The sequence below is a fragment of the Salarias fasciatus genome, chromosome 23 (assembly GCF_902148845.1).
Source record: "Salarias fasciatus chromosome 23, fSalaFa1.1, whole genome shotgun sequence".
Lineage (NCBI taxonomy): Eukaryota > Metazoa > Chordata > Actinopteri > Blenniiformes > Blenniidae > Salarias > Salarias fasciatus.
This window is the reverse complement of record NC_043766.1, coordinates 4556023-4578257: the sequence shown is the minus strand read 5'-3', so window position 1 is coordinate 4578257 and position 22235 is coordinate 4556023. Positions and strand designations below refer to the sequence as shown.

General features: G+C 43.5%; 2 protein-coding genes across 2 annotated transcripts; one reads left to right on the top strand and one right to left on the bottom strand.

Annotated features, from left to right (window-relative positions):
- Positions 1 to 3154: 3154 nt before the first annotated feature.
- Positions 3155 to 8021, bottom strand: chst7 (carbohydrate (N-acetylglucosamine 6-O) sulfotransferase 7). The gene is made up of 2 exons (XM_030082447.1): positions 6651 to 8021; positions 3155 to 3283 (listed from the first exon to the last, which is right to left on the bottom strand). The coding sequence occupies exon 1, from the start codon at positions 7940 to 7942 to the stop codon at positions 6674 to 6676; it is 1269 nt and encodes a 422-aa protein (XP_029938307.1). The 5' UTR covers positions 7943 to 8021; the 3' UTR covers positions 3155 to 3283; positions 6651 to 6673.
- A 606-nt stretch (positions 8022 to 8627) lies between these two features.
- Positions 8628 to 19872, top strand: tubgcp5 (tubulin gamma complex component 5). The gene is made up of 23 exons (XM_030082445.1): positions 8628 to 8970; positions 9070 to 9123; positions 9854 to 9962; positions 10041 to 10137; positions 10477 to 10556; positions 10830 to 10965; positions 11064 to 11184; positions 12162 to 12251; positions 12445 to 12538; positions 12625 to 12877; positions 13727 to 13929; positions 14013 to 14128; positions 14273 to 14541; positions 14619 to 14817; positions 16367 to 16555; positions 16643 to 16825; positions 16933 to 17017; positions 17230 to 17350; positions 17676 to 17818; positions 18436 to 18561; positions 18799 to 18887; positions 19170 to 19270; positions 19416 to 19872. The coding sequence occupies exons 1-23, from the start codon at positions 8837 to 8839 to the stop codon at positions 19451 to 19453; spliced, it is 3030 nt and encodes a 1009-aa protein (XP_029938305.1). The 5' UTR covers positions 8628 to 8836; the 3' UTR covers positions 19454 to 19872.
- The last annotated feature ends 2363 nt before the right edge of the window (positions 19873 to 22235 follow it).

Here is a 22235-nt window from a genome sequence, read left to right as displayed (position 1 = left end):
TTAGCTGAGTAAAGTTAGCTGTCGGCTTTCTTTGCACTAAGCTTGCTGCATGTCTGTTTTGCTTCCAGCTTGGTGAACTTTCTTTCAAGTCTTTGTGTAGCAACGAAAAATAAAGAGAAATCCCACACTTGCTTAAAGGTAATCTGAACATTTCTTTTAAACAGCTCATTAAAAACAGTTTGAAACATTATTTTTTTTTTGTCCTCTCTGTTTTTAGGAACATTTAATTGCCCTCAAACATGAACTTCCTAACCTTTTTCAACATTACATTTCCTGTACAACAGATATAAACAGCAGCGTGTAAACTGTGATTTTTAAACTCTGGTTTGAGCAAAGCATCACTTGAGTTTAGCTGTGTCCAACTCAACTAAGAAATGTCAAAATACTTGTGTTTTGTGTCTATATCACAGTGCAAAACTGGTAAAATAGCTTTTTTTCTTTTCCTTTTTGAGAACCCAGCACCGTGATTATCAAATAAACTTATAAAGTTCTTTTTAGTAAACATTGTAACTATATCCAAGTATCAATGGAATCTCTGTTGCCAAAGTATAGAGCGAGACTTTATTCCACTTATGGCCCAGATGTGGTTACACAGATTAAGTGGATATTTAGGAATTGGTCCTGTATGGTAGGTGTTCATTTGCATCTCTCACTTGATTTAAATGCAATAAATATAACCAGCAGCATGTTCATGGCTGCTCTTTGTGGGTTGTTTTCCGGACATCTGACCTGCCCTCTAAATTTACTACACACGTCGCACGTGTGACCTCTTGATCCCTTCCCTGCTCCGTTTCAACCACACGCACCGGCTGTTACATATATGCATGAGTCCAGGAGGGCAGGTGTGAAAAGCATGTTTGTGCAACTCGATTCTGAGGGCTTTCACACGAGGGAGAAGTCCTGCGCCGGTTTTATGGCTCCTTGGGGACCTCGGAGAGGAAATGCATCTTGTTATGTAAGCTGTTGCCAGGATGAGCTGTAAGCAGGCTGGGTCACTTCAAGTCGAGCTGGACTGCACTGTCTAGCACCTCTTGCCACCAGTTGGATGATACTGAAGGTTTTCAGGGCCTCAACAAGCGCTTGTCTTTACGCTAACTGCAGAGGTTTTGTCTCTAAAATGTGAAAACCAGTCAAAACTGTGATTTTTATGAACACCTGTTTTTTTTTTTCTTCCAACAATTCCCATTGGTTCAAGTAGTAAAAGTGCAGAAAAGGTCTACAGCTACATTCATGGGTAATTTGACAGACGGCTGCAGACTTGCACACTAGCTGTTTGACACTTTACCTTGAGTAAGAGATGCTTGCAAGGACTCAAGACCTTCATTTGCGCCCCCCCCCCCCTTTTTTTTTTTGTTTAATTTTCTTTCTTCAGACTGTTGTGCTGTCAGCTGTCTTTCTGGCTATATTTAAAGGCTCTCTTCACCTGGGAAATATGAGATGTAGCCCAATTGTCAATGTGTGCACCTGTTGTTTCTAGTAGCAACTGGCTGGCAGACTCCGCCGTGGTTTGCATGTCAACATGTTAATTAAAATCATCGAAATCTGTGCTGCCTAGGTGACTGTCTCTGGGGGAGGAATCGTTGAAAGAGATCTTTCATAAGATGCAATAAAATGTTGTGCTTCTGTTCTTGAGAGTGCATGATTCATCGATGCGTATTACAACAGCTTTTGGTCCAGCTGTGAGTTATTTATGGGTAAAAGTGAATTTTATGTCAGCCTTTGAGGAGACAAACACGGCGGCGCCCATCTGCTGCACAGATTACACTAACGAACAAAAACACATTTTAAACCAGGCATAAAGCAGTCAGAAGAATCAAACACTGGACGTGATGGGAAATTGTCTTTTGTATCTGATAAGGTTAGAGAAGCTAGTTTGAGACCGGAGCTTAAATAGTTCTTTCCGCTGTGGTCTCTCAGCAGGGCCTTTGACTCAGAATGCTGCACTGCAGCAACGCTCTGGCGGGTCTTTTTGAGAGGCGAATCAACCTAAGAAGCATGTGTTTGGGTTGGAGGAAGAACATGCAAATCCCAAACAGAAGCATCATAGACCCACCTAGACATCTCAGGACATAATTTATATCATATGTATTGATATTAAAAACGTGTAACAGCAAATACTAGCTACGAGGCTCACATTAACGTGATGAAGAATGCAATACAAAAGTGATTTTTCCAAGGTGTGTGTGCGTGTTATGAGTTCCCTGGAGTCACACAAATACTTTTCAGTGAATATTCATCAAGTTTTTGCTTTTTAATAGGTCAGTTTAAATAGTCTAAACATTATTTCCTTCTTTGACACGGAACATTACAGAACCAACTTCTGAAGTTGAACTCATAAGACGCTGGCGAAAGCATTTTACTGCCACACATCCCGACCAAAAAGGGTGAATCACAGCATTTTAAAGTGTTTTAGGTACAAAACTAGAAACAGCGGGCCAGTGCCTGAGTCTGTACCGTCTTCGCTGCGTGGGAGAAAATGTGCTGCGAGGTTCAACAGGCAGGAGGACCGCAGCAGCTCTCCAAGAAGTCCGAGATATTTGAAAATTTCACACCCTAGTAAGGGTTTTGTCAGTGGGCTGCAGCTGTCTGGATTCCTGAAGGGGGGGTTGGGGGGTCCGTGGGGAAAGAGAGGGGGTGGAACAGTGCTTTCTTCAGTCGGGCCTCTTTCTCCAAAACAATACTGAAGCCCCATGTTTAATGCTCTACATTAGTGCTGTTAGTGATCCGGCTGCAGTTTGGTGTCAGTAACACTTGAGATTACCGCCATGCTTCACGTCGCGGCCTGGACGGATAAGTCACGCAGGTGAGAGCGAACCCGACTCCGCCGCCCCGGATCCCGGCGGCCGACTCAAGAAAAAGGACCCGCTGCAGGCTTTTTATGGCCCTCGGCTGCAGGGGATTTGACCGAGGGATTAGCACTACTCGAAGGACAGACGGACGGACAGATAGATAGAAGCCGGCCAGTGTAACGGCAGCACAAACCAGCCTTGTCTCTCTTGTTTCACTCCCCCTTCTCCTCCTCCCTCCATTCAGTCTATCTGCACTGACCCTGCTGGTGTCAAACAGATGACACTGTAAAAATAAGCAGCTTTCTTGTAGTTTCAAATTCACTGGCTGGTGATTGGCTGCTCCTTCTCCACCTTTGATTTTTCTGGTTCAGAAATCCAGCCCGGCTGACGGAAAAACAACCCGAGAGGCGACGCTTGAGAACTCCTGGTGGAGCGCATTCCTGCTGCTTGTTTTGTTGTTCCACCTTTCGCCCTGAGCCTCGTATACCAGGACCCTGGAAAAGAAAAGACACGGAGAGAAGAGAAAATCAGCTGAGGATTAGAATAAAATCCTTACATTATGACACAGCTGCACAGTAAAACAGATGCAGGAGCATAAGGACCACACACACACACACACACTCAATAGGATTTAGAATCTTCAGGGCCTCCAGCAGAGCTGCCGGCGTGGAGACACCCACAGTCATTCTCAACCAGGACAGCGCTCTGCAGTCAGCCCGCCTCTGAAGAGCTCGCTTGTGGAAGCTGTTGGGGACAGCCTGGTTGTAGCCCCCCTGAAGGGAGCTCCATCCCATCAGTGACAGCCAAATACAATGACTCCATTCTTGACTGCTCCGCGCCCGAGGCCCAGTGACCACGGTGCAAATAGCTTGGAGGGATGGGGGATGCACTTTCCCTGTGGTCTATGTATTCCAATTCATACTGAAATATTTTTTCCCAGTGTCAGAGGGAATAAACTCTCTTCTCTGCATGATGATCACATCTAGTGTACTTCCAGAAAGAACCCAAATGTCTCAAGTAATCATTATTCCACAAGAAGGTGTTTATACTTTATGCATCTTTGCATGATAGATACAGCTAAAATAACTTATTTGTATTTTGTTTACACTGGTACTTCTATTTGTTTTCCATAAATAAGTTCTAAACTTTAGTTTCAACGTCAGATTTCCAAAGGTATTCAAAACAATATCATTAATCTACAGGCAGTGGAATATAATGGTTGACAGGGGACAGATGCTGCTGCCGCAGCACTGAAACTGAAGTTATTATCTGCAACCTGCACAGCTTCAGCATTTATCACGGCCCTAATAAAATTAAATAAACACAAACGGCACGGTCTTCAGCTTTCATCGTGAATCGCACTGGGTCGGCGACGACTCTCTGCCAGCCCTCACCTCTCCATGAGCAAACTCACGATTGCCAGGGACAAAACAATGAGGCCTCTATTAAGCAGCATGGCCATTAAAGGGAGGAAAAATGTTTGTGGCTGTCTCACTCGGATGGCTTTGAAAATCAGCCACAGTGGTGTTAATTGTGTTTAAATGGCAATGCCGGGAAAATGATTATCCAGACGGTTCTGCGCCTGAGGGTTGGCTTCATCTGGGATTTAACTGTGTTTGCTTTCTGCTTAGCCTAAGAACAACATGTAAACTCTCACACGCACAGGACATATGAGTAGGTACGATTGCCATTCATGACACAGGAGCAAAGTCAATCTGTCTGCGAGCAACAGATATGATATTAAATGATATTTGAGAAACTTTGGGAAATGAGTTAAATTAAAATCCTTTAAATGCTGTATTTTTTCCAAAAAATACTACAAAAACAAAAGTCAACCATTATAATAGTTGGACTTTTATGGTTTTCTTTTATAATTTGAAAAAAAAAAAAAAAAAAGACTTCAAAAAGTTCACCACTGGCACACAGACACTCGTAAAGTGTTTGAAAAGTCAGAGGACTAACTGTTTACAAGCTGAGTGTTTGTAATGAGGGGGTGGCAGCGAGAGCGGCCCTGCGTCAAAATTAGATTTACGTCTCCATCCATCTTCTGCCTCTCAAACTAAAACATAAAAACCAGCTCTGCAGTTCTGAGCAGACCTGGGAAACTGCTTTGCAGAGCAGCGCGATCACTGGCTTCTCTATAATGTCCTGGCAAACCAGGGAAGGAAGCCACGGCCTTTCTTACAGGCAACCTGGACGGGCTCCAGGGGGAAAAGGCTGGGAGCTACTGATTTAGGATTTCAGCTGCTCAACCTATTGGGCTGAGCATCTGTTGTACACTTCTTTACATATTGTGCCAAATGTTTTTGGTGAGTGACAGATCTGCACGGCTAACACGTCAGTGAAGCAACCTGACGCTGCCACGACGAAGTCATGCTGTTGGAATACACGTATCGTCTGTCAAGGTGAAGTAAACAAGGCTTTCACGGAGAAGGATGTGGTCTGGATGGCTTCATAACTTACTCGAAAACCCATCAGTCTCCGGAAATGTGGAAATAACTCAAGTGCTCTAAGCTCTGCCATACATCCACGGCCGTTATGATGGAAATCACTGCGTGGGCTCCAGATCCAGCTTGACATACAGATTCCCATCATCCATTAACAATGCTATTTACTGCTGGTAGCTCAGTATTGGCTCCTGCGGGGTCACGGTCCTGCATGTGTTCTACATCTTCCTGAACGAATGATTGTAATGCCAGGCTTGCTATGAGCATTTCTGATACATTTGTTAGATTCGGGTGTATTGGAGCAGGAAGATGTTCGAACACACGGAGGACGAGGTCCCTCGAGAATCAAGAACCCTTCATATCTCTACATTGAGGGAATAAAGCCCGACATGAATGGCTTTATTGTGGCATTCTTAACCTTTACACAGATTGTCGAATAAGTTCTTTGTTTCCCATGAACCAGTGACATTTGGTCTGTATCAATACAACTTTGATAGGAGACTTGATTATTGACCAAAATTCAGTCTGGAAACAGCAAACCAGAAGTCTGTTAATATACGATTAATCAAAACCTGTTTCACAAGTCAACAAATCATCTTGTTAGGTTTTCATATCAACACCTTCTTAACACAGAATGAGAGCGCCTGTTTTGCCACTGACATGAAACTAATTAATCGCTGTTGATAAATCATTGGGCCACTATTTTTCCCATAAACTTGAGATTTTACTAAATTCCTGTTTGGTGGAGGAGGAGTCCTGTCACCAACATTAAAAAAGAAGTTCAGCACGAGCAACAGTAGTCTGTGATTTGATGCATTAGCAGCCCTAAATAAATGCTTTCTCTTGTGTTGACCAGCACACTGCTACATGATTGTCTATCTAACTCCCTGAATTTAGAGCATCTTCCTCCACCTGACCGATGCAACTCCACCTGAAATCAAGGAGCAAATCAATCACCATCAGATTCCCCCATGATGCTCAGCTAATGTGTCACACTGACACCACAGATATACAGTGATATGCACATTAGTGAGGCAGAACTAACAAAAAAAGCTGTAGAGGAAGAAGTCAACAGGTGGCTTCAACGAAACCTTTAAGCTTAAAAACAAAACAAAAAAAGAAGAGATATGAGTGAAAACATCCTACAGTGAAACCTGCACGTTAAAGGGTTCGAATAAGCATTGAAACGAAGTAGACTGTGAAACTCGGGTCTCTGGCACTGCCTCTGTGGTTTTTAAAGGCAAAAAACATGAACGTCTGGTTTCAATTTGCATCTGCTGGAGGGGGAGGTCAGAGGTCACGGAGCCACAGAGCGATGCAGCAGACTTCCTGTGCTGAGATTGAATGCAAGATGAGCGAAGGCGCATAGGGCGCCTCTCTGTTTTCCGCCCATCTCTGGGTGAAGTGACCTTACCTTGGTTCCTCTGGAGCCCATCTTCATGTCGCTTTATCCATGCCGTTTTTCTGATAGCCCAGCTGCCTCATCACCTCGCTGCAGTAGGCCTCCACTTGATGGATCTGCTCCATGTTCAGGCGCTCCCTCCAGGCGTAGATGGCCTCCTTGGCGTCCCTTGATGAAATCAGGAAGGGTTTGTCTGAAGAGTAGCCCTGGCCGTGGGTCATGTTGAGCGCAAACCTCTCCAGAGCTGGGAAGCTGGACAGGTTGGAGAAGTGGAACATCCTCTGCAGCTCCTCCATGGGGTGCAGCACCAGGTCCTCGTAGCGGACCCGCAGGTAGTTCCTCCTCACCCAGGGGGGCGAGTTCATCACCAGCATCATGTCCCCCAGCCAGTTGTCGCAGATGAGCTCCATGGCGCTGGAGACGTAGCTCTCCGCCCGGTTCACCCTGTTGCTCGGCACCAGCAGCCGCTTGTACTTGTCGGTCTGCTTCTTGCTCCGCAGCACCTGGATGCTCTCCTTCACCAGGGCTTGCTTGGACTTCAGCCGCGAGTTGTGCACGGCCCGGGGGTCCCTGAAGAGCTGGATGATCTGCAGGTTGATGGCGGGGTCCTTCATCAGGGGCACGAGCGTGCTCAGGTCCAGAACGCGCACCCCTTTGATCACCATCACCGGGTACTTCTTGCACTCGCGCTCCAGCTCCCTCAGGTCCCTCTTTTGGCACTTGGCACACTTGTCCTCCTTCACCAGCCCGACTTCGTGGCGCTTGTGCGCGTCGCACAGCGGCTCCGAGCAGATCACCTTGTTCATCTTCCAGCCGAAGATGAACGACGTGGTGATGTTCTGCGAGCCGGCGTAAAGTTTGAGGACGGAGAAGTCGCAGCGGTACAGGGCGTTCATCATGTCCCGCACTGCGCCCTGCAGGCTGCCCGCGTCCCCGGGGTACAGAGCCTGCCATATGTGCCACATGGGCTCGTACAGGTAGAAGACATCTGGGTGCTGGTTGAACAACTCCCCCAGGAAGGAGGAGCCGGTCCTCCAGGTGGCGTGCAGGTAGATGTGGATCCGAGCCTGGCTGCGGTTGGCGGGGGGCTCCGCCGCCTCGCTGCCGTTCCCCCGGTACCCGTTACCCCACAGGAGAGCCACCGTGTTCTCCAGGTCCGGGCATCGCGGCTGCTGCTGAGGGAGTCCGTGCCGAGCGTGCTCAACGGATTTATCCCGGTAATCTAACACGTACGGGATTAGCAGAAGCAGACCTGTGTATGCTAGAATCAAAACCAAGTATTTCTTATTCAGCCTCCTCTTCATTTCCTTTCGCCTGGAGGGGGCCGGGCAGCCTCTTCTCGGGTCGGCTCAGCGCTTTGTGGAGCGCCGCGGTCTCCTCACTAAAGTTATCTCGTGTGTGTGTGTGTGTGTGTGTGTGTGTGTGTGTGTGTGTGTGTGTGTGTGTGTGTGTGTGTGTGTGTGTGTGTGTGTGTGTGTGTGTGTGTGTGTGTGTGTGTGTGTTTTAGCCACGCCCCTCTCTGACGACGAAAATAAAGCAAACCACACACATTACGGCATTTAATTTCATAAAGTCCTCTATGTGGAATTGGCATTATTTAATCTCTACAATCTGTGCCGTATAGATTTACTGGCTACTTTTTAAAACTCCTTCGGAGAGGAAGAGGAGGAGGAGGAGGAGGAGGAGCACCGTTATTCACCGGTATTCTCAGAGATTGTCGAAGGAGAAGAGTCTCCAACAGCTGCAACTCAGTGTTACGCCTCCGGGGCGCAAGGGCGCATGGGAAAATATTGTAAACTAAAGCGCTCACTTATAAATAGTTTATTTTAAAGCGATATAATTTTCATTTTCGCAAGTTTAAGTGTTTAAGTAACAGTGTGAGGATGCCTAAAAGGAACTTTGATCGCTCGAAAGCAAATACAACGCTTTTAAATGAATGCTGATGCAGCGCATGCGCGTCAGTTCCGCAGTTATTGTGGAAGCGCGGCAGTGTGAGAAACGATGGAAGATCAGTAGCCGAGGCTGTTGTGCTTTGGATGCAGTTAGTAACACGCTTTTCGGTGCGTATGCTGATGCCAGGCTGTTCTGTCGCAGTGTGAGCCCGGACGGTGGGAGCCTGACCGACAGAGGAACTACATGTTAGCCGTGGCGTTGGTGTATTTGGGCTAAAGCGCACTGCCATCATCAGCAGCATCAACATGGCACACTGGAGCACCTTTGAGAGGGAGACTGAGAATGAAACCAAGAAGTTGATCAAATGTATCTGCGAGATGGAGGACGAGGAGGACCCGAACTTCCACTTGGCGCTGAAATTTACATGGTCAAATTTTAAGTAAGTTGTTGACGGGGTGGGTTTCGGGTTGTCAGCTGGCTAACGCTAGCTCCCCTCAGAGGGACATGCTAACTGGCTGATGGTCTGTCCTCCTGTCAGGTTTCATCGTTTTCTGGTTGTGGACAGTCACAAAGTTCAGCGCAGCATCGCCGGGTGAGCCTGCCCTACTTGTGTTTGTGTTTGCATCTGCAGGAAGCATGCTTTTGTTCTGTAAACTTTGCATGGTTGATGGTTGACAGTCGAGCAGTGGCACTGCACTGGTCTTCATTAGATAAACACATTACTTACAAAGTCACTTTGGCACGAATCCAAGCTATGTAAAACAAGTAGTCATCAGCATTTATTCAAGCATTCAGCGTGCATTTTTTGTTCATTAAGATAATACTTTTAATAGTTTTGTCAGCATGTGTATGTATTTTGAGTCACTTTATATTATCGTGCACTCATTTGCCGGTCAGCATTTGATTTTCAGCCCAGGCTTTGCTTTAATTATCTCCTTTGATCAAAAAAAAATGAGCATGCCCCTGTGTGATAGTTTTCTTTTGTTACCGTAAAACAGAATGGTCTGACAAAAAGATGCAGTCGATGGATTTCAGTTGCATGTCAATTTTCCTCTGCTTGAGCAGCCCCAAAGTGTTTTACACTGTTAATCACATTCACACACCAGTGGAGGAGGCTGCCATGCAAGGTGTTTGCTCTGTCTGCTGGTATCAGTATGGAGTTCAGTGTCTTGCTCGAGGACACTTCAAAATTAGGAGGAGACAAGGAATCGAACCGTTTAATTGAGAGACAACAACCTACCAGCAGAGTGCACAGCGGCCTCTGGTTGTATTCCACCATGAGCCCTTTTGCAAAATGACATTTAATCTGCCACAATTTTCAGGATCTATGAGAAGCTGATGGTCCACTCCGAAATCAGCAAAGCAGGAAGCTGGATGAGACTGACTGACGAGTTTCTCAACTCCCCGTTACCAAATACAGATGGAGTAAAGGTACTGCACGGACGGATGTAAAAGTAACGTTGCATGTTTGCGCCCACTCATTGCACCTTTCTTTGTTTTATCTTGCAGACTGATTCACACTACAGCATACTGTCGCTGCTGCTCCTGTTGTCAGAGTCTCCCTCAAACACAAACTTTACAGAGAAACCCCGAGTGAAGGAAAAAGGTGAGTTAAAGTTGCAGTTTTGTGTGTTTATATATATATATGTGTGTGTGTGTGTGTGTGTGTGTGTGTGTGTGTGTGTACATATATATATATATATATACAATGGGGGAAATAAGTATTGAACGCATTAACTGTTTTGTCATTACATTTATTTCCAAAGATGCAATTCATGTGACATTTCTTCCAGACACTGGTATTAACTCAAAAAATCCACACATGAAAAGAAATCACAACATTCAAATCCATAAATAGTGATTATGTGGAATTAAGTGCAATAACACATCCTTTTTGGTAATTATTTTGGTAATTATTGAATTTGTTGAACTGATGTCTTTGCAGAACCAGAAGACAATTTTGACTGGGCTAAATATTTAATGGAGGGTGAAGACATAGACATTGGACCATACCCAGACACCCCTGTGAGTTATCCATCGTGAAGCCCACAGTTTATGAACATGAGTGACTCTAGTTCAGGTTGCTAACAATTATGACAAATTCTTCAGAATTTTGACTATTCTTTATTTTTGAGTATCTTAAAAACTATTGAGAAAGAGAAATACAGTATCATATTATGTATTTATCAAGCTTTAATGCCTGTATTATGAAATTAATTTTATCACTGTTTTTTATGGGGGTTTTTTTCCAGCACACAGTCTTGATCTTTATGTAAATTAGTTCTGATGGATTTTCAGGAGTGGTCAGAGGAAGAGAGCGAGGATGATGACAGCCAGCAGCCTCTCAGCAGGGAGGACTCTGGGATCCAGCTGGACCGAACCCCCCAGGAGGACCCGGACAACACAAACAAGACGGTTCCAGTCACATGGACAAGTATGAACTGATGATGGGGATTTTTTACATTACAGGATAATGACAGGGAATCAAAATAAGCACCGTTAATGCCGCTTTTTCCCACTGTGCTGTTGCAGCGGGCGAGCCCGGTGATGCCCAGGCGTGGCTTGAACAGCATGTCGTGACGCCATACTGGGTGTCTCACGCTCCTCGGTTTCCTCACAGCTTGCATTTGCACTCCAACTTGCTCAATGTCTGGTGAGACCTCTTATATCTTAGAAATTATTTTGATTTCAGGAATTTAAAAGTAGCGTTTAGATTTTACCATTATTTCGATTAAATTACAATGTTCACAACACTTTCTCAAAGTCTCATCAGGCACTGTCCAACTCTTAAATAATTTATCAGTTGTGTTTTTGTGCCAGCTTTGTGCAGTAGATTGCACACTCACCAGTGCTGAAGCCTCACAGATATCACATTGACATGACAATATTACAACAGGTGTGCCTCGGTAAAAATTGGTGTTAAGGTCATTTTCAAGAGGAAGACAGTTTTAACAGTCGGAACTCAAACCTATATAAGCGTGATCCTCCAGTATATTTGAGATAACAACCTTTATGTTTGTGTTTGATCCAGAAAATCCATGCAAACGTTTTACTATCAGCTCTAAGCAGAAGTATTGGTGTTTGTATATTTGATTTTATGGATGTTTTGCACATAATGAACTATTTATCGAAGGACTAAAGGTCAGAAATCAGTCGGTCCAAATTGTCATAGCACCTTGGTACAATATGAAGTGTTTTATAAAAGATTTAAAAAATTCTAGCTACATCAAAGCATTGTTGCCAAAAATATTATAAGGATGAAATGGTAGATAAATGGTCTACTAGTAGTAATTATAGGATTAAACTGTAATAATTTTTATTAGAAAGCCCTTTAGAAATAAAAACAAGTAGATTTAATGTGACTAACAGTGAAAACTAATTATTTGCAGGAAAAAATGCTGTCGTTGTAGATTGTAGATGAAAAAAGTTGTGTGGAAATTAAATTAGAGAATCATAAAACACCCCAAAGTGCCAATCACACACCAAGTAATTCTGTTTTGAGGAAAAACCTGATGTGTTGTGTGCCTCTACATTAATTAAAAACATTTTTTAGAACAGGGTGACTTTTATTTGTGTCCATTTATGGTTTGAAGTGATCTAAAATGTTTTCCTGTATGTTTTTTCCCTCAGGGATCAGCACTTGTATAACACTGATCCATTGTATCTGCCAGAAGAAAAGGCCTTTGTCACAGAGTCCCAAGTAATACGGGAGACGTTGTGGTAAGATGCAGTGATGCTGCCATGTGTGACTGTGCTCATTGTGCAAACTTACAAAGAATCTAATCTCATGCTTTCTCACAAGTATTTTTATCCCGTAAAGAAACCTTTGAACGTTTAAGATCTCGTTAAATATAAAAAATGTTTAAAAACATCGGCGCTTTGTCCTGAAGCCGTGTTCCCCATGTCTTTGCAGGCTTCTGTCCGGCGTTAAGAAACAGTTTATATTCCAACACCATGATGGAAAAGTGTCTGTGAGGAATAATGTGGCAGTGACTCATCTCACCAGCGTAAGCCTAAGATCTGGATTACTGTAAATGTGACTATTGTTGGCTGTCGGGAAAAAAACACTTTTCCTCGATCCTTTGTGCTGCAGAACTGCCTACACTCCGTGCTGGAGCACATCGCCTTGTACGGCCAGGCGGTGTTCAGGCTGCAGCGGTTCATCGACGAGGTGACGGGCTACAGCTCGGAGCCCTGCCCACCGGGCTCCAGTTCCTCCTACAGCTCCAAGAAGGGGTCCGAGCCTCCCTTCAGGACCTACCAGGCCTTTGTCTGGGCACTCAACAAGAATTTCACCAGCTTCAAAGCGGAGCTGACTACAATTGAAAAAGAAGTCATATGCAATGGCAAGTGCAAGTATTTTTTAAGGGGTGGGGGGTCATATAAAAATTAACGTATGTCTCCTTTATATCTGTTAAAATCAATTATTGTGATCGGGACAAAGGGTATAATCAGCATCACAGGCGCATTCAGTTTGAATGCAGAGCCAAACACTACGAAAAGATACTTTCTAAACAACTCAGATGTATCAATGGAACAACCTAATCTTGAGATTTTTTTTTTTTTTAAATATAAGTAAAAGTAAAACATATCTTTATATGTTTGGAAGAAAAAGAATTTGATACGCCACAGATTTTGTGTGTTTTCTTTGCAAGCAATGAATAGAGAGGTGTTTAATTTTTATCGTAGTCCAAGTTCATCTCAGCTGATGTCTGGTGTCTCTTTCACAAGAAAACCTTTATATTTGCCTCATGATGAACCAGTGGGCCTTTTCCAAAGGTCACTGTGAATTGATTTACTTCTCTTTGATTCCATGTCTTTGAAACTTGCCGTGGAATTATTCCTCATTCAGTACAGTGAAATCCTCTGATTAAGTTTTGACTGCGGTAACCTCGCAGTTGTCTTTCTGAATGGTCTTCATCACAGAGGAGTTCTTACTGAGATTTGAAAGATTCAGCAAGTACTGCCACCTATTTTTTCCCTCTAAAAAAAAAAAAAAAAAAAAAAAAGTTAAAGCAAGGAAGATCAACATTTATAACTACTACGACTTTATTATTCAGCACCTCCAGAACCGTTTGCAGCCTCTGTTGACATGAATACTATTAATCACAGCTTGTGTCCCTGCAGTGTTTACCTCATTACATGGTGTTTTTCCCTCATGCGTCACGGTTCGATGACTTTTCCTTGTTTCTCAGATGAGACAGTGACCCTGTCGGCAGTGCTGGAGCGACTCGGCCCTCACCTGGCCCAAATCGAAGTGCTGCACAAAGTCTTCTGCACGGGAGTCGCCGAGGTCCCTCCTGGCACCCCAAATGTTGTTCGGGCCTCTCATCTGCTCAACACCCTCTACAAGGCCATCATAGAGTACGATAGTGTCGGAGAAGCATCAGAGCAAACGGTGAGGGTTTGATCAGCAGCGTTTTTGTTTATGATGAATGATTTATTGATTTATTCAATAGAGCAATGCCCTGTCGTTGGCAGGTAGCTCTGCTGTTTTCTCTGTGGACAGAGACAGTGCGCCCGTACCTGGAGATTGTAGATGAATGGATTGTTCACGGGCATTTGTTTGATCCAGCCAAAGAATTCATCATCCAAAGGTAGAAGACTGTTACACAATCTGCTCCTTGCCTCCAGAACTTCCTGCCTGCTGACCATCAGCAGCACACAGTCCCCGACCACCATAACAGCTGCGCTGTAAGATTTGGCAGAAGTATTAATTTGGCCGAGTTGGTGTTTTCCAGAAACAAGGACGTTCCAGTAAACCACCGGGACTTCTGGTACGCCACCTACACGCTGTACAGCGTGTCGGAGACGGTGGAGAACGATGAGAAGCTGAACGACTCGGCCAGCGGGAGCTCGGGAGGCGACCAGAGCTCCAGCAACAGGCAGCTCACCATGGTCTCCTTCCTCAAACCGGTTCTCAAGCAGATCATCATGGCCGGGAAGTCAATGCAGCTGCTCAAAAATCTGGACTGCAAAGAGCCCGAGCAGTCGGAAGGATCCTCAAGAGGTCGGCGTCTGAGTTATGTGTAGCCCAGCCCCTTTGCTTTCATTCCTTACGGTTAATAAAGAAATTCTTTATTTCAGACGCTGAGAGGAAAAGTTTGTACACGTTGTTCCTGGAGTCGGTGCAGTCACGCCTCTGCAGCCAAGAAGAGTCTCCGACAGACACGGTGACGGAGCAGCAGGCCACCCAGAGGAGTCTGGTGAAGATGCAGTCCATCATGGCACAACACCTGGAGATCGACGGCGTCCACGATCCGCTGCTGGCCATCAACTTCGCAAGGTTAGCAACAACGAGTCAGTCCTCGTGCTACCAGAGCGCTCTTCTGCTCACAACATTCAACATGCTTCAGATTAATGTTGCTCTGGTCCTCAATAAAGTCGGTTACAGAGTTGATGATCTGAGTGGAAGTCTTGTAACATTTTGGCAAAATTGCTTATTTATTGGTCTCAGCGTAGATATTTGGTAACTTCATTATTTTTTTGGCTTTAGTTTTCAGGTCTTACAAAGAAGTTGGGAAAGTATCTTTCTTTTTGAAATCCTAGAATACCAAGAAGTGACCTTTTGAGTTTTTTTGGAGAATAGACTGGAAACGCCACAGTGGTAACTCGATATTTTATAAAGAAGGAAAAAAATAAAGGCGGTTTCCTCATTATTGCCTCGACCTTGTTGTGTATTCAGCTTATATCAACAAAGACATCAGAGAACATTTGTTTTGCAAAATAACTCCGATACTGAGGGATCTTATGATGTGCAGCTGACTGCTCAGAGATCACTGACAGGACCTGCTGCTGTTGGACTCCCTCAGAGAAATGTTCCTAGAAACTGAAGCTTTGACTCAAGATGCTTCATTTTTTCCACAAAGAAGCACAAAGTTTTCAAGTCTATTCAAATCTAAAGCTTTAACCTTTAATTACATACAGTTAATGTGATTAAAGTAATTTGCATTTCAAATTTAATTTAATTTGATATACTGAAATGGTTTAAATTTGTACTTTCGGCCTCTGTAGTTTCAGTGATTTCAGTCGCCTTTGTTGTCGTTGTAGAGGAACAAGATGTCAGTCACTGATGGTGACAGCATGAATACATACATGCATGTTCTCTGTGTCGATAATTACAAAAAGGAAATACCTCATGCAACAATATTAAGAGATATTAGATTTTTAGAAATTGACATACATGTAATGAAGATGTTCATAGAGGAGGGTGTCCTACATTTCACTGACATTTTCTGTAGCCCGTTTGGTTTCCACACCACCGCTAATCTCAGTGAGTTTGAGGAATGAGAAGAAACCCACCAGTGATGGATGAGACTGAAAAATAGCATTTCCTCTCTATGCATTGTGGGATTGCAGAGCGCTGGAACTGATCCCAGCTGACTATAGAGCTCACAAACATGCACACCCACAGGACATTTTTAGTCATAAATTTTCCCAATACACATGTTTGGGCTGTGGGTGGAAACTAGAACACCATGAGGAACAAACACAAACACAAACACACACACACACACACACATATAGGAAAAAATATGTAATCTCCGTACAGATGAGTTCTTCTTTCACTGGGAATTAAAAGTTATGATGCAATAAATGCAATAATATTGGTATTTCTTTCACCTGATTTTCTCACATGTGCATCCAAGTGCAAAAAAAGCCTGAAAAAGTTGGTGAAGACATGAATGTAAATGATTCATCTGGTTGCCAAAGTTTCATGTTTGCACTCAACAGCTCTGTTTATTCCCTGATTTTAAAATACCTTGAACTTGTTTGGCTGGAGCTGAGACCTAGATGAATATACAACCATGAGGCCTGTGCTCTTGTCTCTGCAGGCTCTACTTGGAGCAGAATGACTTCCACGAGCGTTTTTCTGGGGGCGACTTCATCGTGGACCGATCGTCTCAGTCTGTCACCTGCCAGACGTTCGAGCTCACCCTGCGCTCCTGCCTCTACCCCCACATCGAGAAGCAGTACATCGAGTGCTGTGGCAAACTGATGAAGACCCTGAAAAAAGACTACAAGTAAGCATCGCTCCCAAGTATTGACGTGCTCCTCGCAGCTTTCCTTGCCGGGGCGTACGAAACATGAGTGCTGGGATTGGTTTGCAGGCTGCTGGAATACCTCCAGGCTATGAGGAACTACTTCCTGCTGGAGGCTGGAGACACCATGTACGACTTCTACACGGCCATCTTCAACAAAGTGCAGAAGAATGAGAACTGGCAGCAGCCGTCATTCCTGGACGTGCAGCTGCAGGAAGCTGTCGGACAGCGCTACCCAGAGGACAGCAGCAGGTACTGCACTTGTGGGAATTAAAAATCACTTTCCAGAAAGGGTTTGAAAGCTCTGCTTTAAAAAAAAAAAAAAAATTTATGTGAATGAAAAATATCTCACTTTGCAGATTGTCGGTCGTCCTGGAAAATATTGATTCGTCTAAGAAAAAGAATCCAGTGACTAACATGGAAGTTCTCACTCTGAGTTACAAGGTAAGCAGCGTGAAAGGTTTGCTCTTATGTTCTCCGTGCTCTTTAAAACTACTTTCATTTGGATTATAGGATTAATCCACTGATTAAATGGGACAATATCCTCTGTACATGTGAAGATGCACTTAATCTCATCTCTCCCTCTGAAAGAATTTCTCCCAGTGGATGCACTTTATGTCCCATTCGTGTGTTGTTGACGGTTTTACGGTCCTCAGGTTCCCTGGCCTGTTGACATCGTGATCAGCTCCGAGTGCCAGAAGATCTACAATCAAATGTTCCTCCTCCTGCTGCAGATCAAATGGGCCAAATACAGTCTGGACACACTAAGATTCAGCGGTACAAATGGCGCTGAACGAGATCTTCTCTGCCCGACTCTTTCTTTCTGTTTTATATTCTGACTCATGCAGTATCGATATAATATAAATAATAATATATTTAATCTTGGTGTTGTCGTGTTAAAAAAAGAGATTTTCTTAACACATCAATTCATCAAGCAAATATTTGACAGCACAATTGAAGAAAAAAGTTATTATAATCACTGAAATGGAGTACAGCAATAACAAAAATCCCCCTTAAATACTGGTTTGCCTCTGTATTGTATACGCTGTCTCCGCTCTGGAGTCTGTAACTGCTGTATTTCATGTGTGCTTGTGTTTTATAGATATCATCGAGTTCACTAAGAAACTGGAGGAAACGAGTGGGAGCGCGGCTGGCAAGGTCAGACAGCAGATTCACCGTTTGTGTCTGCTGCGGGTGAAACTCATGCACTTTGTCAACAGCGTCCACAACTACATCATGACCAGGGTGAGCAGCGACCAAATTACAGGCCTTTCTAATGACTTGCTGTCTGTCTGACGGCAGACGCAGTGTTTGAGTTCCCGGCCCACTGAAATCACCTGGATTAAAGAAGTTTACAGAGTCAAACAGTATTTTTCAATATCAAAGCCATCAGTTATCAACGTGTGCAATAACATGGATAATTAATGCTGTTTCTGGTGATTCTGGTGCTGGGTTTGTGTGAAGGGTGTTTTTTTTTATTTTTTATTTGTTGACCTCAGTCATTTGAAAAGTATTATCTTTTTTTCCACAAACATCCTCAGTAGGTGTTGGTTTACCAAAAGCACAGTGGTCTCATGACATGTCTTTATCTTTTCAGTGTTTTATTGTCTTCTCCTGTATTACTGACTTTAGAGCAAATATCAATACGTACATTCTGTTCATCGTAGGATTTTATTAGCGGTGCGATTTAAAATCCACACAACACAAACAAGGTGAAATTAATAATACATCACTGAGCAATACTACAAGTATAACATATAGTAGGCAAACAAAGGGCCGTTGAGCAGAACTCTACGAATATAAACAATTCCTTTATAATCAATATGCGTAAACTCTGCACTGCGTTCTCACTGTCTCAACAGATTCTGCACAGCACAGGTCTGGAGTTTCAGCACCAAGTCCAAGAAGCAAAGGACCTGGACCAGCTGATCAAGATCCATTACCGATATCTGGCCACTATTCATGACCGCTGCCTGTTGAGGGAGAAGGTACACGGCATCAGTAACCAGGATGAAAGAGAGTACACACTTTTCGATAGTTTCACTGTGTTCCTGCGGTGAAGCTGTAGATATAAACAGCAGCTGCAGCAGCTTTTAATGCTGACATACTTTTTTTTTCTTCTACTGCTCTACATATATTTCAGTCCATGTTCAGACTGAATCAACTGAACTGACGCCAACCTGATATGTTTCTGACTGTTTACATCTTTTTTTTTTCTCCCTCAGATCTCTTTTCTGAAGGAGGCCATCCTGAAGGTTCTGAATCTCGCCCTGATGCTCTCCGACCGAAGGCAGGCTGGACAGAGCGCCTTGAGGTAACAGCGATAAAAGTCCAACACTTCAGCCAACATTAATTTTCTGTCCCATATTATCAAGTTCTGGGTCATGAGTTGATCCCAGCTAACCTGCGCAGGACAAACACACACACATTCACAGCTAGGGGCAATTTAGGGTCACCAGTTAGCCTCACAGGTATTTTTGGGGACTGTGTGAGGAAACCCATGCACACACAGGGAGAACATGCAAACTAAACATAGAAAGGCCCGACTGGTATTTGAACCCTGAACTGACTCCATACTCTTATCTTTCCATCACAGCACTGAGTTCATTGATAAAGTTGAGTCGGATTTCAACAACTGCCACTTGTTCCTGGTGATGGTGCTCAACAAAGCAGTGTGCCGTGGCTCCTTCCCTCACTGTGAGTACACCCTCTTGGGGAGATAAAGAGCTTGGCTTCAAATTAAAAGCGTGTTTTCACTGAAGTGCATTTGCTTTAAATGCTCTAAACATATGCGGCTGAATAATGAATGACCTTTTCATTTCTCCCTCCTCTCTTTGTGCAGTGGAGTCTCTGACCCTCTCTCTGATGGCGGGATTTTAGCGGAGCTGAGTCTACGTCTCGGCGTCGTGGCTCCATGGTCTCAAGTCTTCAGTTTTCCGTGTCATTGCTGTCTTCTCTCCGAGTGCTACAGTGGTCCTCTGTGAAGTGTAAATTGATTTCATCGGCTGTTGTGATCATTAAAGATGACGTTGGAATCGCTGTTGTTGGAGTTAGCCAAGCAAGCTATAGCTGTGCACACATCAGCCAGCCAGCCCCTCCCTCCCTCTCTCTCTCTCTCTCTCTCTCTCTCTCTCTCTCTCTCTCTCTCTCTCTCTCTCTCTCTCTCTCTCTCTCTCTCTCTCTCTCTCTCTCTCTCTCTCTCTCTCTCTCTCTCTCTCTTACAGCACCAAAAACAGCACAATTGTAAATAGAAAAGTAAATGATACATGGTAATTAATTATTATTATTGGGGGGGTTTTGTTTGTTTGCTTGTTTGTTTTTTGCAAATAAAAAAACTGAAAAAATGGGTTGAAGAGGTACTTTGAGTTATTTATGACATTATTTTGAAGCAGAAGCACAAAGAAATCCTGTGTGGACAGACCCGTCATTGTCCCACTGTGTATTTACAACATGGGAGCTTTAGCAAGGCAAAGCCGTTTGTTTCACTGTCCAAATTACAGGTTGTCTTTGTGAGGCAATCTTGCAGATAATGGTCTATGAAAAACAAGAGGGCAAACAGCAGCAACACTCAGCAGGATTTGCTGTGCTTGATGTAGACTCACCATAACAATAAAGGCAGATTGTGTTGCCATGTTAAAGCTAATATTTTATTTGACTGACCAGTTTCTGAAGCAGAAAGAAAATGATGCATATTAAAAAAAAAGTGTTACGGCCAGTGAAGACTTAATTTGATTTATGAATGACATTGCGGTGAATCAGAAATAGAAATAAATCCTGTGTGGACAGACAGATGCTGTCAACGAGGCGGTGCTGTGTAATAGATGCAAACTAAAAAGAAAAAAAAATGATATAATTGCATAGGTTTTATATTAAAATGTTTTTTTTCTATTGCACAAACTTTACCGGCCGGGGCTCGGGGCCTTTCTGTGTGGAGTTTGCATGTTCTCCCCGTGTGTGCGTGGGTTCCCTCCGGGTACTCCGGCTTCCTCCCACGGTCCAAAAACATGCATGGTAGGTTAATTGGTCACCCTAAATTGCCCCTAGGTATGAATGTGTGAGTGAATGGTTGTCTGTCTCTATATATGTCAGCCCTGCGACAGACTGGCGACCTGTCCAGGGTGTACCCCGCCTTCGCCCACAGCAGCTGGGATCGGCTCCAGCCACCCGCGACCCCGAAAGGGAGCAGCGGCAGAAAATGAATGAATGAACAAACTTTACATTCTTCATTTATGAGATTTAAGTTAAATAAAACATTTCCCCAGCTTTGCAGTTTGTGTCAATTTTTCAAATGTATGTTTTTAGACTGTGGGAGGAAACCAGAGTCCCTGGAGGGCTCTCATGGAGAGAACATGCAAAGTCAACCAAGAAAGGCCCAGACGATAATTTAAGCCATGATATTCTCACTGTGAGGCGGTAGCGCTAACGACAATAACAAACCAGAATACCTGGAGGAAACCAACACACACAGGGAGAACATGCGAGCTTCACTCAGAAATTCCTTACCATGCAGCCTCATATTAAAATTATAAGGCATGTTTGAGTAAACTCTGAGTGTAATTTAAATCCAGGCAAAGTATCAAAAGGTTAATTTAAAACGGTATGCTACTAAACAATATCTGGCAATCTTTCTTTAAAACATTTCCAGACACTTTGGGATTACCCATAAAACCTTGTCGACTTTTCAAAGAAGAGAAGCTTCAGAAGACATACACATCAATCACCAAGCAAACGATATGATAGCCTTTGCAACTTGTTTAACCAGACAATTTATGATGCATAAATGGAAGGAAAAACTTTGCTCAAACTTTAAACAGTGGATCAAAGACCTTCAGTGCCACCTGGCACTACAGAAGTCTTGATACACTACAAAAGGGTACACTCAGAAATTATACATTACATGGCAACCTTTTCTAGATTAAATAGAAAAAAATGGATGCTACTAATGTTCAGTGATAATGACTCCATATTTGAATTGAATTGAATTGAAAGCTTTATTTTGAACATGTGAAAAAAAGAACAATCATGAAAAATCGTGGAAAAGAAAGAAAAAACACATAGACAGTATGACAGAATCAACACCATATGTGCCCCCATTTTTCACATAGGAAAAGGAGCAGAAAGGTGTGTATTACAGATTTTGTTTTAATCAATTGCAATACTGTTGCCATTTTTATTATTTTTGGTACTTTATTCAACATCCCATATTTTATGATTCTTTTTATTTTTTTTCTTTTATGCAAATGCCCTCAGGTTCTTGTTTGTTAGTTTTCGTACCAAATCAAGTTAATTTGTATGTATCTGTAATGGGCCTTTTTTGGAGCAGAACATGAGGGGTTATATTGCATTTATCTAATATGTTTGAGAACCTTGAATTTTGTGTTTATCAACAAAACTGTAGAATCAGAATCAGAAAAGCTTTATCATTATACAGTGTATAAGGTATACTGAAATCTTTAATGCAAATATAAACTGAAAATATGTCCAGTAATAAAAAGGAAAAAGGAAGAGACATTAAAAAACAGCTTTGAATCTAAGGGTGTGTCCCCGGACGCCCCCTCTCTGGATCCGCCCCTGGCGTTGTGTGGCACTCTCCACCCTCCATACCCTCCACAGGTTGCATTCCTCCGGCAGCACCTTGATAATCCTCCACCTCCCGGCCGAG